A 13,890-nucleotide genomic window follows, 5' to 3' on the forward strand; every position below is an offset into this window, starting at 1 on the left:
TTATCTTTAGGCTATCTCACTGTCTGATTTCAAATTGGTATATTTGGTCTTATGAATTTGAAACTTAAAGTAACAGTTTGACATCAGATCGATACAACCGGTTACCCTGGACCACATGATCAAGTCTGTCACACGCACGCACGCACGCACGCACGCACGCACGCACACACACACACACACACACACACACACACACACACACACACTGGCCTACCACGGCCTACCACGCCCATGCATTCTGATAAGTGTCTGTCTCTGTCTTGGTGTTTGATATTGAAAATAGCGCAATGTTGTGGACTGTACAAGTCCAGATTGCCTCTTTCAGTGAAACCCCGGTTGCGGGATCCCGTTAATCTGAGATCCCCGTAAATGTAGGAATCACGTCTTTCGGAAAATTACCGTTTGGAACATTTACAAATATGCAAAGGGGTGTTGCGGTAGCCGAGTAGTCACAGCGTTTGCTGGTTACGCCGAAGGGCGGGGTTCGATTCCCCACATAGGTACAACATGTGAAGTCCATTCCTGGTGTCCCCCGCCGTGATATTGCTAGGATATTGCTAAAAGCAGTCAGACAGTCAGACCAAACTCATTCAGAGAGACATGCAAAGGATATCACTTGGTACCCATGTTTTGTTAACTGGTAATTAATCTGTTAATCCATACCACTAAACGGTTTAGCGCGGATTAACTGAATTCACTGTACTGTTAAAGTCACTAGTCCCCAGGTGATGATGATACTGACGCCAGAGCATCTTCTCTCTGTTGAGGCTAGTCTTTGGAGATATGTCCTAAAGCAAGATAGAACGGGCCCTGTATATAATTTGGGGTGAATCCAATTAATTTGTCAGGTGTGAAACTCTCCAGCAAGATAGAATAACTTTTACACCTGAAAGACATTTTTTTATTTCCTAACCTCCAATTTGTTGTTAGCATTATCTTCTAAAATGATTAAAGATTTAAAAAAACGTATCACGGTTTGTGGTACATTTCTTTAAAATACTCAAATATAATTAGTATTTACATGGAAAAATGTCATCTTGGTATACCGTTCAATATCATAGGGGGTGCTGCATGGTTTATGACAAACATGCCAATTGCTGAAATTGTAAACTTTAAAAAATATGATTGTTTGTTTAAAAGATTGTTGTTTAAACAGAGCATGTTGCCACCCGTACACGGAAGATGCAACCCCTCCCCCCATCCCTCACCCCCAACCCCCTCTACACCGGGGCCCGGCTACTTCAGTGTACACGCCACTGGTGCAGGTGTCACACTGTTTAATAAATAGGGACTTGAAACACTCACCTTAGCTGCTATCAGCTGATCCCAATCCGTGACCCAGATACTGAATTCACGAAGGGGTATAAAAAAATAGTGTTCCTTTTATAGATGTCGGTTATTACGTGTAATGTGATCTTGCACTTGCGGAGAGTTACACTCAACGAGGTCTCGAGAACAAAGAATATAACAGACATCGCCGCCCTGGGTTATTGCTGGTTTTGTCGGTGTATAATCAATCGATCGGGGAACAAACACAAGCGTCACACATTCAACATGTACATCACAGGGCCAGCTGACGTGGACAGGGTTGGGTCGAGGTTACTGATAATGTCCTTATGTGTCTTGTGTGTTGTTTTATTCGTTTGAAGAATCCAATATAAGTGAAAGCCCTTTCGCCACATCCATAAACACATGGGTTGTGTTTGAACTGTTTAGACAATGTATACCCGCTCTATAAAATTCAGTATTATTACGTTGGGTTTGGCTGGGGTAGTTAGCAGTCATTTAAAATCAGATCTATTGAATTTAATTTCATAATTTGTGACACACTAGGAGATAGGGACCTAATGGGGTTGGTTTGTCTGTTTGTCATTTAACGCCGCACTCAGCAATATTCCAGCTTTGTGACGGCGGTCTGTAAATAATCGAGTCTGGACCAGACAATTCAGTGATTGACATCATGAGCATCGATCCACGCAATTGGGATACGATGACATGCATCAACCAAGTCAGCGAGCCTGACCACCCGATCCCGTTAGTCGCTTCTTTCGACAAGCATAGTCGCCTTTTACGGCAAGCATGGTTTTCTGAAGACCTATTCTACTCCGGATCGTCACGGGTTGGACCTTATAGTGGGTGCTAGAATGCAATTGTGCCATGACGTCATAAAGACATTTGACCTTAACTTACTTCAGTGAAGATCGCCATGTGTGCGGACTGTACAAACATATCTTATTTTTCTCTCGTTCGTTCGTAATGTAACAAAACCTTTCAGCATGTCTACTTTCAATTCATCAAACATTATGTCTAAAAACTGCAATTTTTACTTAAACAGTTATAAGTCGGAAAATGAGTCAAAATGTTTGATATCATGTACCTTGTATTTTTGTGTTCCTGTAGTTTTTATAATATAATCAGAATGACAAAAATGGGAATTTTCACCCATAAGGTCCATTATCTCCTGTTGAGTCAAATTTGTTTTGATCTACAAATTAATTCCCCTAAATTACACAGACGATGCCCCAATTTTTCTTGAGGCACAACGAACGTCTGGACGAAGACTGGAATGGGAGGCGTTGGTGCATGTTCCCTAATTAAGGGTACTATACCCTGCATATATCAGTATGTTTGAGGCAGTGCACATAGAGAGTTATGAATAAATAGAAGACAATGATGTGTATACTGTATACTTTGCTCTATTCTTTCATTGTATATATAATTATGGTATAACGTATTTTAAACTAGCAATTAACTATTTCATAAATTACACAAAGATGTCTCCATTTTTAATTCAGGTAGTACGAACGTGTAAACATTGGAGCCTCTTATGTAAACATTGTACTCTAATACCTTAAATGTCGTGTGCTTGTGCTAATAAAGAGTTATGTATGAATGGAAGCAAAAACAGCGTTCATTCAATCGTCCCAAATGTGTCAACATGTACACTGTAACGTGACATAAGCTCGATACCGCAAACCTGCATAACGTATTCAGTATTACGTATTGAGAAATAACAGATAGATACGCCACTAATCACAAAGAACAACAAAGAACGGAGCTTGGTTTATTTCCCGATAAAACATTGTTCTATCATTCTGGAGATTCGAACATGCGCTTGCAGCTTGATGACGTCGTAAAATGGACGCCGTTATGTTTTAGAGGGAAGGGTTTTGTGAGTTGTTCCCCACAAATGTAGCTGGGCAACGTAGATAAATGCAATGGTCTAAAGATCGCATCCAAAAAGTGGAGGAGATATGACAATCGGTATTGGGAGAATAGGTACAGATTATCGACGTGCAAATTTGGAGAATTTGCGGGAGAGACCAAATTTAATCCCCCTGGTGATAAAATGGACTTGTCCGACATTGCGGAGGTCGGATTCTTTTCAGTGAGTCATCATTATTTAAATACGGGTAAATATTTTGAACGCTTATACATTTTATTAACACCTTTAAAGAGGATGTACATGATATAGATATTTCATATAAGAAATAAACGACAGGTGGTCGTTGTTTATCGTACAATAAAACACTGCAAGGAGAATAAAGCACACGGGGCTCCGCCCCTCATGGTTTATTCTCCCTGTAGTGTTTTACTGGACGATAAACAACTCCCACTTTTCGTTTATTTCTTAAATTATACGAAATACACAAAAAAACTAACAAAATGTAATCCTGTGCTGTATCCATTCAGTCGCTACTATAAACACACGTGATCAGGCTGCACTTCGCAAGCGACAACTGTCCTTGACATTCTGTGTTAAACTGTCACCGGGTGTATTGTTCTTTGTAGACTGAAAACATTTAAAAAACCAAAACAGCGCCAATGACGTCTGTGAGCCGACATATTACACAGATGTCGCGACAAGGAACCAGAACGTCACAGACCTTGACATGATCCAGTCCACGTGCTGACAGGTGTGCTAGATTCTTCACGACAGACAGGTACCCGTCCAAGTGGAGCAAGGTACTTCCATGCTAATTTCTGTAATTACAAACCTAATTAACCGATCACGAGCAACTCGGAACTCCCGTTAGTCCTTGATACCATCAGAAGGTTTGACGCCAATAACGAAACATCTCTCAAGAGGCTTTCAATTAGCTTGGCATTCACTCAGCTCTTGTAACACCTGGCCGACTTGTAAAAACAATCTTAGTTACAATCGATCTTAGGCGCTAACAATCAACTTTACAATCAACATACAAATGCCCTACTCCACTTGCACAACTCGATCTTAGCGCGATTGAAATACGGCTTGGGTTAAGATTGCGAACTTAGCTAGGATCGAAATCTTCGATGATGGAGTCACGAATATCTTAAACTGGGGGCACGGGTGTCCCAGTCGTCTAAGGCGCCGCGATTCGCTGTGCAGAGTTACGTCCCTTGGGCACGCCAGAAACCTATGATTGTGGTTTAGAATCCCGGTTCGGCCCGATTATGTTTCTAGGTTTGTCAGCACCATACCCGTGCTCGTGGGTTTCACCGAAGTGGTAAACGTCTGAGACCTGCATCACTTGGGGCTTTCCTCCCACATTAAGCTGATACGCCGTGATATAACTGGAATACTGTTAAAAGCGGCGTAAAACCCAACTCACTCACTCACTTAAACTTGACTCCTGTCCACAGTTGTCAGGAAACGCGCATGGCTTGCCGCGCATACCAACAGTGTGACCAGTTAACGAGATATATTACACTACCTCCCTCTATCGCACCTTGAACAGTTTTTAAAAAAAGGTCCCAATCCGTGGGGATTCCGGGTTGGAAAAAAATCCCCAGAAACCAATGTATGTCGTACATGGCGACTTCATCACTGATCGGCAGGTCAGATTCGGAGACAGATCGTACCCCGACGGCGTGGATTTTAATTCACAATATCAACCACTAGATTGTCTGGTCCGCACAGTTACAAGCCGTTGTCGCATAGCTGGCATCGTACTGTCTATGGCGTTAACAACAAACACATAAAGTCAAGGCGTAGCGTAGGACATAGTTGATCGTATATATATACAGTCAGTCAACAGTCGTTTCTGTGGCATGTGTGAGAAGGGTTTTAGGCAAGCTTTAGAATATATTGGGTCAAACCTTTAACCACTAGCGGACCGAAGCAAACACTGTCCACACTATTCCCTAGCCACTCTAAACAAGCTGGGGCAATAGTATCATATCGGTGTGCACCGGTGACGTGGTAACCACACACCCGAGTGTCCACGGAGACAACTAAGAGCATTCCGGTATGGAATGTCAGGACGTACAGCCACACCGAGGAACAAAGGCAGCACTGGCGCGACAACACCAGCCACCCTTAACAAACATCAGCGTACTGCGGGTACAGGGCGGTGTACGGCCTGGCGGAGGCACCTTACTGGGTCAGGCCACAAGGGGGGTCATTGGCCACCTTATGTTGGAAGGGTAGTCAGCAAATGGGGATAGGGATGTAATGAGGGTGGAAAGCTCAACACCTGATGTAAGTGTTACCGGATTGCTACGGATGAGGATATGCGCAATGGATAGGTCAGGGTGGGTTGGGGATAGATCTAAAGGTTTGCTGGGGTTAGTCAAAGAGGGCATTAACAAGGAAAAGGTCAACCAATAGATGAGGAATGGGTTAGTTAATATACTTTGGACGATAGGATAGGCCAGCAAGGGTGGAAATAGGGTAGCCATTGCAATGACCTTTCAGGGTTGAAATGGGGTAGGTAATGTCAGGGACCACGATAATAGCCTCTGAGGGTAGAAATGGGTGGGCTATAGCAATGACTGTTAAACTGAAATGGATAGATCCTGACGAGGGGTGAGTTCAGAGGTTAAAGACAGACCTCCCTGGACGGGTCTGATCTATATGGCCTTAAGCGAGCTGATCCAAGTTGGTCTGGTAGGACTGTTGCTGAGGAGCACGGCATCCAGTCAGCAACCAGGCAGAGCACAGGTACAGATTTGGTACTGGTCAACACACAGGTAGAGACTGGGCACTGGTCAACACACAGGTAGAGACTGGGCACTGGTCAGCACACAGGTACAGACTGGGCACTGGTCAACACACAGGTAGAGACTTGGCACTGGTCAGCACACAGGTAGAGACTGGTCACTGGTCAGAACACAGGCAGAGACTGGTCACTGGTCAGCACACAGGCAGAGACTGGTCACTGGTCAGCACACAGGTAGAGACTGGGCACTGGTCAGCACACAGGTAGAGACTGGGCACTGGTCAGCACACAGGTAGAGACTGGGCACTGGTCAGCACACAGGTAGAGACTGGGCACTGGTCAGCACACAGGTAGAGACTGGGCACTGGTCAGAACACAGGTAGAGACTGGGCACTGGTCAGCACACAGGTAGAGACTTGGCACTGGTCAGCACACAGGTAGAGACTGGGCACTGGTCAGAACACAGGTAGAGACTGGGCACTGGTCAGCACACAGGTAGAGACTGGGCACTGGTCAACACACAGGCAGAGACTAGGCCCTGGTCAGCACACAGGCAGAGACTAGGCCCTGGTCAGCACACAGGTAGAGACTGGGCACTGGTCAGCACACAGGTAGAGACTGGGCACTGGTCAGCACACAGGTACAGACTGGGCACTGGTCAACACACAGGCAGAGACTGGGCACTGGTCAACACACAGGTAGAGACTGGGCACTGGTCAACACACAGGTAGAGACTGGGCACTGGTCAACACACAGGTAGAGACTGGGCACTGGTCAGCACACAGGTAGAGACTGGGCACTGGTCAGCACACAGGTAGAGACTGGGCACTGGTCAACACACAGGTATAGACTGGGCACTGGTCAGCACACAGGTAGAGACTGGGCACTGGTCAGCACACAGGTAGAGACTGGGCACTGGTCAGCACACAGGCAGAGACTGGGCACTGGTCAGAACACAGGCAGAGACTGGGCACTGGTCAACACACAGGTAGAGACTGGTCACTGGTCAGAACACAGGCAGAGACTGGGCACTGGTCAGCACACAGGTAGAGACTGGGCACTGGTCAGAACACAGGCAGAGACTGGGCACTGGTCAGAACACAGGTAGAGACTAGGCCCTGGTCAGAACACAGGTACAGACTTGGCACTGGTCAGCACACAGGTAGAGACTGGGCACTGGTCAGCACACCTTAACGCGACTTCGCAAACAAGCGTCCTGGGATGGTGTCAAGCATCCGCGCGTGAAGACAACAAAGAGGCAACACCGCGAGCCCGCGGGGACAGCGAGGGGTCAGCTGTGGTCAAACATCGTTACAAAGCCGCTTGAGCAGATTTTGATACACTGGACACTACAGAAATCCGACAGTGATATTATCGTGACTGGGTGTGGTGACTCTCAACGTCAAGTGCTGATAAGGACCGTACATGAGATTGTATCGCCACTGTACCGATACCCTCCTCGCTGTCTTTACCTGACATCTCTTAGGTCACCGAGGACCTGTATATTAAATCATGTCTCAAGGACCAAACTAACGTGTTCATATTAAAGTGGTTTTATTTGTTAAATTGTAGATATTTCCACAAGTTCTCAAGGGCAAACTCTGCCCGTCAGGTAATCGTGTGTGAGTATACTGCTCAAAAGAAGTTAAAGAACACTCGATGCCATGGCAGATTAACTGTATGATATGAAAGAATCCGGGGTCTTCAACTTCTATTGGGCCGCATCCGTGGTCTGGTGGTAGAGCGTCCGCTCAGAGAGCGGAAGGTCCGGGGTTAGATCCACGGCCTCGTCATACCAAAAGACGTTAAAAGATGGTACTTGTTGTTACCCTGTCAAGCGCTCGACATTAAGGGGCTAAAACAAGGACTGGTCAGCTCGGAGTCATTTTCTGTGTCCGATTGGGGTATTCATGCTAAACTGCGCCCTGGTATCTCCATGGGCTAGTACTATATAATCGGCATTAGTCCGGACTAGTACAAGCGGCCACACGCACACGCACACGCACACACACGCACACACACACACACACGTCGCTATATAAGTGTATTAATCTTGAACGCGACGTTAAACCCCATTTCACCTCACCTTAACGTTTTCTGAGTAATATATTTAATAACGTTCTCGACGCTCACTATGTATCAACATCACACCAATAATTAACAATTAAAACATGATGACTTTCCATGTCTATCAACTTCAAGATTTTTAGTGTGCTAGTCCTTTTCTTGCCCTCGAACCTCCAGGGGATCAGCAAGCCGCCTGACTGCTGACACTTAGGAAAAGTGAATCAGTTGGTTTACTGCAATATGAATGTGCTTTACATGTGTAATATATACCCCTTTTCGTGTCGTACAAGGTCAGAGCATAACAGCATGTTATGTTGTCCTAGGAGAATGTGGTCGCTTCTCCCTTTACATATCAGCAGCTAAACGTGTAATTATATACTGGTTTAAGTTATTAGCAATGCCAGATACCAGATACCCTAGAAAATGTTACAATATGTTAATTCAAAGTGCACGCCATGGTAAGATTACCTGGACTTCCAAACTTAAATCTTTGTTACATCGTTTTGGATTTGTATATGTATGGGAAGCACTAAATGTTACACTAAAAGAATCGTTTATTTCAGAATTTGTTATGAGACTTAAATGTGCTTTTGAACAGGAATTGAGTTCCTCATTGTCAAACAATTTAAAAACTCAAATTTATTCCGCCATTAAACCACTTCTCAACGTTGAACTATATTTGACAGAAATTACCATTACAAATTTAGAATACCTTTGCCCCTGTTCCGTTGCATTTCCCATAATCTTTGCATAGAAATGGGACGGTATCATAATATTCCAAGACATGAAGGGATTTGCCAGTACTGCACTACTAATGTTGTGGAGGATGAATACTATTTTATATTGATTTGTTCTAAATACAGCACGTTACGAGATAGACATGTTCCAAACAAATTCGTTATTCATCAAACAGTTTAGATTTAATTCGTTAAGGCCTACATCTAATGCAAAGACAATTAAAAAACTTACTACATGTATGTGGTTATAATGCCAATAATATCTTATAACATATAAAATATCAATAAAATATAACCAAACATTGTTCAATATATCTTAATTTCGTTCTGTACGTCACGTTTTTAATGTGCACAGTTGGACCAATTGTATGCTTTGAATTTGGGACAAGATCAAGGCCGTTGTATTTCCAAACATAATATAAACTGAACAATAACCCTTTTCTCCTTCTCAAAACACATTATATATTTCCTGGTACATGATTTATTCACATGCATGGAATATGTTGAAAGCAACTATCGACCGACACCAACTCCATCCCATTACTCACAGCAGGTGTGCCATGTTGTATAGGGCTGATATAGATAATGTCTACCTGGAATACAATATCGTCAAAAGTAACTGGAAAATCGATCGGTTACTTAAATCGGTTTGATCTAATCGATAGCAACAGATGGGCATCACTCGTGTTATTCTTCTGTGAGTAAATTCTGATTCTGGTGAAACAATACATTGCTTGGGTCTGCTGCACGCTTTTGATTTTTAACTTACACATACCTTGATAACGAATTATGCAGCCTGCAGACATAAATCATATAATTTTTTTATGCATGGCTACACACAGAGCGCAAATGTAACGTTGAAGTGAACGCTTTCACAGGCTGACAATAACGTCCTATGAATATCGTCAGCATACACTTATAAAACATCTTATGCGTTAACACGCTACATCGTTACCATGGCAACACCAACACACGGAAACAAAAGAAACATATAGTCTAAATATTTTATTACGGTATTATTATTCTTGTAGTGACTAATTTTGTTTGAAATAAACCTTGGCACATATACATTTCATTAAGAACAGTAGGACTGTCCCATCCCTGGACAACGATATACATACTTAAGTAGAGATGTACGTGTATAAATAGCTCCTATCTGGAGCCGTCATGGTTGTTAACGACAGCTCCTGAACATTATGACTTGTTAAGGCATAAAGGGCTTTCTGAGCACACACAAAACAATTTCAGAGAAGAATTGTGTCTTTGTTCTTTTTATCTAAAACGCTTGTGTACTTAAGAGTCATGACCTTCATAACACATGACCTTCATTAATTTGCATGGCTGTAAAGGTCATATATGATCAATCAACGCAGAATTGAAAAAAACACCCGGAGAGTCCCTTTAACGCGAGAGTCGGTCTACATGCGACCAGAGTGAATATATGGGAAGCGGCAAGAACACGGACTGGTAGATGATATTAATAAGTTATAATTCCCTGGATTTGTATTACTTTTTACAGGTGTTCAATCCCTCACTACCCATTGCCTTGGAGCAAGGTGATGCGTGTCAGTACTGCGTCATTCAGCCACTATCGACATAAACCGCTGTGCTAATATTTACATATACAAATGAAAACAGCCAGTTGCATCAATTTGGAAAGGTGATTTTAACTAGACGATTTAGCCCACAGACGACCTATCAACAAGTGTTGCGGTAGTACAGATTGACGGTCGACATAGCGTTAGAACGATGCCGCGAGTGACGTCCATGTGGATGCGTTCAAGCTATTCACAGCAGTACACGCCATCTATGATTAACTTCACGCGGACAAGCAGTTGTTTCTGCTGAATAGTTGTGGCTTCAATAATTTAAAATAACATTTCCATCAGACAAACGAAATATTTGACAACAATGTTTTCACTGGAGTGTAAATATTTATCAACGTTACCGACCGACTCTGATTGTAGGGTGGCAAGATGATATGAAACAAAACAATATGGCAGAAAGGTCACGACGAGAATCATACACATTAGGCTCCAGTTAAATTAATTAAGTACATATAATTTTTATATTATATACCGTGGTATTTTCATATACACTGGGACATTTAGTAAAGATTAAGGTTTGATATTGTCATAATATGCTAAACAAGTACAAAATTAAATATGGCGTTTCGTAAAATATGGTACACCCAATATATAAGTTACACCTGTAGAAACATGTAATACCATGTTGCACATCCACCACGTGGGAGGGTGGGCGTGTCTGACCCTGGGGTCATGGAAGCATAGCCCCTACTCCAAAGATATTGTAAACCGGAAATCACTGGAAGGGTTACAACCCTTCGTACAGCCAGCAGTTGTTATCCTTCAAAAGGCAGGTCAATATTAATCCGATCACGTGCACGCACCACCACCCGGAATCGGGGCGTGGGTTGTATGTTCCTTATCCCCACTCACACTTATTGATCTTCGACAAATTGGTACACGCTTTGAATTACCTTATTCTCGTGGTTCAATCACAGGATAACATAAGTACTTGATAAAAGTGTCTTTCTGGAACATTTGTTTTCAGATTTGGTAATAGGATAATGTCAGGAAGCACACGCGTATCCTACACGGGTACTCATGAATAGCCATGGATGTTTGATGCCATAGCTGGAAGCGTATCCGACGTCAGCTATGGGTCTACTCTTCGACCATGTTAAGCCTCGTACTCCTTAGAGAAAGCATCGGCGAGCTCATCCGGGGGTCGGAGTTCCACCTGGAAGTTATGGGACTTACCCTCCGTCGACAACCTCCTGGAGTACAGCTTGAACGAGGCACCTAGGGCCAGTGCCATCTTGCGGGCGTTCAGAGAAGAATCACACAGGTAGGCATGGCACTCAGTCACCTTGGTTCGTGATGAGAGTTCCTTTACAACAATGAACGTAAAAACTCGCCAGTACTTGATGTCCTGTACACCATACGATATGAAATCTATTGGGATCATACCGTACTCAACTCCCTTGACCTTGTTCAGTTTATGCTCTCTTATATCAATGCCCTTAAGTGTGAACACAATGTATACCAAGGGAAGTTCCAGGCGGTCTGTAGCCTCAAGACCCTTCTTGACCTTACTGACCATCTCGTCCACTGGTTTCCTCACATGGTGGAGTCCATACAAGCCCTTGGAGTCCTTCTTGCCCAGGTACTTGGCCACAAACAACTGAGGTAGACGATCAATTCGAATCTGGTTGAATTCGGAAGGAAACGGTTTGTGTTTCGGTTTTTTATCAAACTTAGTTAACCTCCTTAGAAGAGCAAATGGGGACTTCTTTTTCTTCTTTTCCTTAGTGGGACTAGACTCTTTCACAGATTTTGATTTTTTACCGTCTTTGCCCCCTGCCTCGGAAGCCGTTGCCTCTCCCATAGCCCCTGCTAGGGCAACAGCTGAAGTACCGTTAGCTGTGGGCTTCTCCTCCTCTTCCTCTTCTTCCTCTGCGTTGTCGTCGTCGCTAGGGTCTTCCTCAACAACGTCCTCTTTCACACTACTGTTGCTAGAGGCAGCTCCCATGGAATCAGAGTCCCGTAAACTATTGTCTCCATCTCCGATAGATATGTTGGTATCCGGTTCCAAACACAGTCCTGTGTCAAATTTTCCCACAATATCGCTGAAATCTGTGTCGCTATTCAGTGAGACGTCATCGCCTAGCACCAACACATCACTTACGCCTTGCGACGATGAACACGAGGCAGTTTCCTCTTCAGCAGACGACATTTTCACAAGTAAATGTGATGAGCAGACGACACTAATTTCTCCTTACCAGTCTGTCCTTCATGCACACGCACCCGTTCACAATAACTGGGACCTTATCGGGGCCATCCCTGGTTAAAGTTCCCAACAATTTGGCGTGTATCCGATCGATGACTCGCTGTATGTACAACCAAATTCCTGTCCGCGAATTATCAGTGAGATTTGTTGATCTCAAGCAATTGAGTGAGTCGCACCTATCCACGTCTTGGCTTCACGCAGTTAATGATGCGCACCTCTCTCTCAAGTTCCTTTGTAGCGCTGTCAACAGATAGAAAGAAAACGTAAAAACTCGACAGATGACAGAATCTGACAGGCAAGATCTCACTTCTATCCAATTCTTGAATCTATGACCTGTAACAAGAGAAAATCAACACAAATTGATTCAGGCAAAATCACTCAACCAGAAAACTAGGGCAGATTTCTTATAGCAGAGCGAGTAGGACTTGTGTTATTGAAATCATGTGCAGGAGATCTATGATATCGGTGTTATATCGTTGCAGTATACAACGACTCCAGTGTTCGACTTGGCCAAACGCTAAACTGTCACACGCACAACACGACTGTGAGTCGGTTGCCCTTATTTTTCTCCGACACTAAATGTCATGTCGGGAACGACACAGGACCGCAAATTGGGAAATTCGTAGTTTAACAAACCAAAGTCTTCATTTGCTTGGAAATCCTTAATTAAATACAGTTCTACATACCTGGAGACGCGCTCCTTCCATGACTAACCCGTCAGGTACACCGCTCAGGTATGCATGCCGTACAAACCCGTCCACGAGAGCTATTTATAGAACACGACGCGCAAGACGGCGAGCAGGTTTGTAGCTGAGGTTCTTTTGGGGTTGGAGATTTTCCCTGGGGGCGACGCTGATTGATACAATGTCGTTTAAATGTGTGTTTCGCGGACAGGGTTGGTTAATTAAAATACGTATCCTGGAGTGTTTGTCCCCAGGGAAGTAATGTAACCGCTTAGAAATTCAATGCGTACTTTAGGAACATCAAAATACAATTCAATCCAATTCACAATCTGTGGTGAGTTTCATTCTTCCTGATGTCTATCACGTCTTCTGTTTACTGCAGTTATATAATAGAGCCACACACTGTATAAAAAATAGCCAGTATTTAAATAAAATAAAATATGTTCTTTTAACCACGTCGAGTTCTTTCATGTTGATAGTTTGGCTTTTTTTTAAAAAACAAATTCCAATGGACGTATTTTGTAATGCATTAAATATCTTTTGTTTCATCCCGAATGGTTAGATGTTGCTTGGCACTGAAGACACACAGGGCATGTAAAGATGATTTAGACTCATCTGAAGATTCGCTTAATCTTGGTATGTCGTGAACGCATCACTCCCTTCGCG

At 43.5% G+C, this 13,890-nt stretch overlaps 1 protein-coding gene across 2 annotated transcripts; it reads right to left on the reverse strand.

Annotated features, from left to right (window-relative positions):
- Positions 1-9,718: 9,718 nt before the first annotated feature.
- On the reverse strand, positions 9,719-13,348 carry LOC124112193. 2 transcript variants are annotated; one of them, XM_046472193.2, is made up of 2 exons: positions 13,228-13,348; positions 9,719-12,781 (listed from the first exon to the last, which is right to left on the reverse strand). In XM_046472193.2, the coding sequence occupies exon 2, from the start codon at positions 12,485-12,487 to the stop codon at positions 11,432-11,434; it is 1,056 nt and encodes a 351-aa protein (XP_046328149.2). In that variant the 5' UTR covers positions 12,488-12,781; positions 13,228-13,348; the 3' UTR covers positions 9,719-11,431. The 2 variants fall into 2 exon arrangements, with proteins under 2 accessions (XP_046328149.2, XP_046328150.2); XM_046472194.2 differs by having other exon boundaries at positions 9,719-12,874; positions 13,228-13,297.
- Between the last annotated feature and the right edge of the window lie 542 nt (positions 13,349-13,890).

This window comes from Haliotis rufescens, unplaced genomic scaffold, assembly GCF_023055435.1.
Source record: "Haliotis rufescens isolate VD_foot unplaced genomic scaffold, xgHalRufe1.0.p SCAF_4, whole genome shotgun sequence".
Lineage (NCBI taxonomy): Eukaryota > Metazoa > Mollusca > Gastropoda > Lepetellida > Haliotidae > Haliotis > Haliotis rufescens.

Excerpts from the sequence above, each read along its gene's own strand:
- LOC124112193 (XM_046472193.2), bottom strand. The coding sequence starts at position 12,487 with ATGTCGTCTGCTGAAGAGGAAACTGCCTCGTGTTCATCGTCGCAAGGC.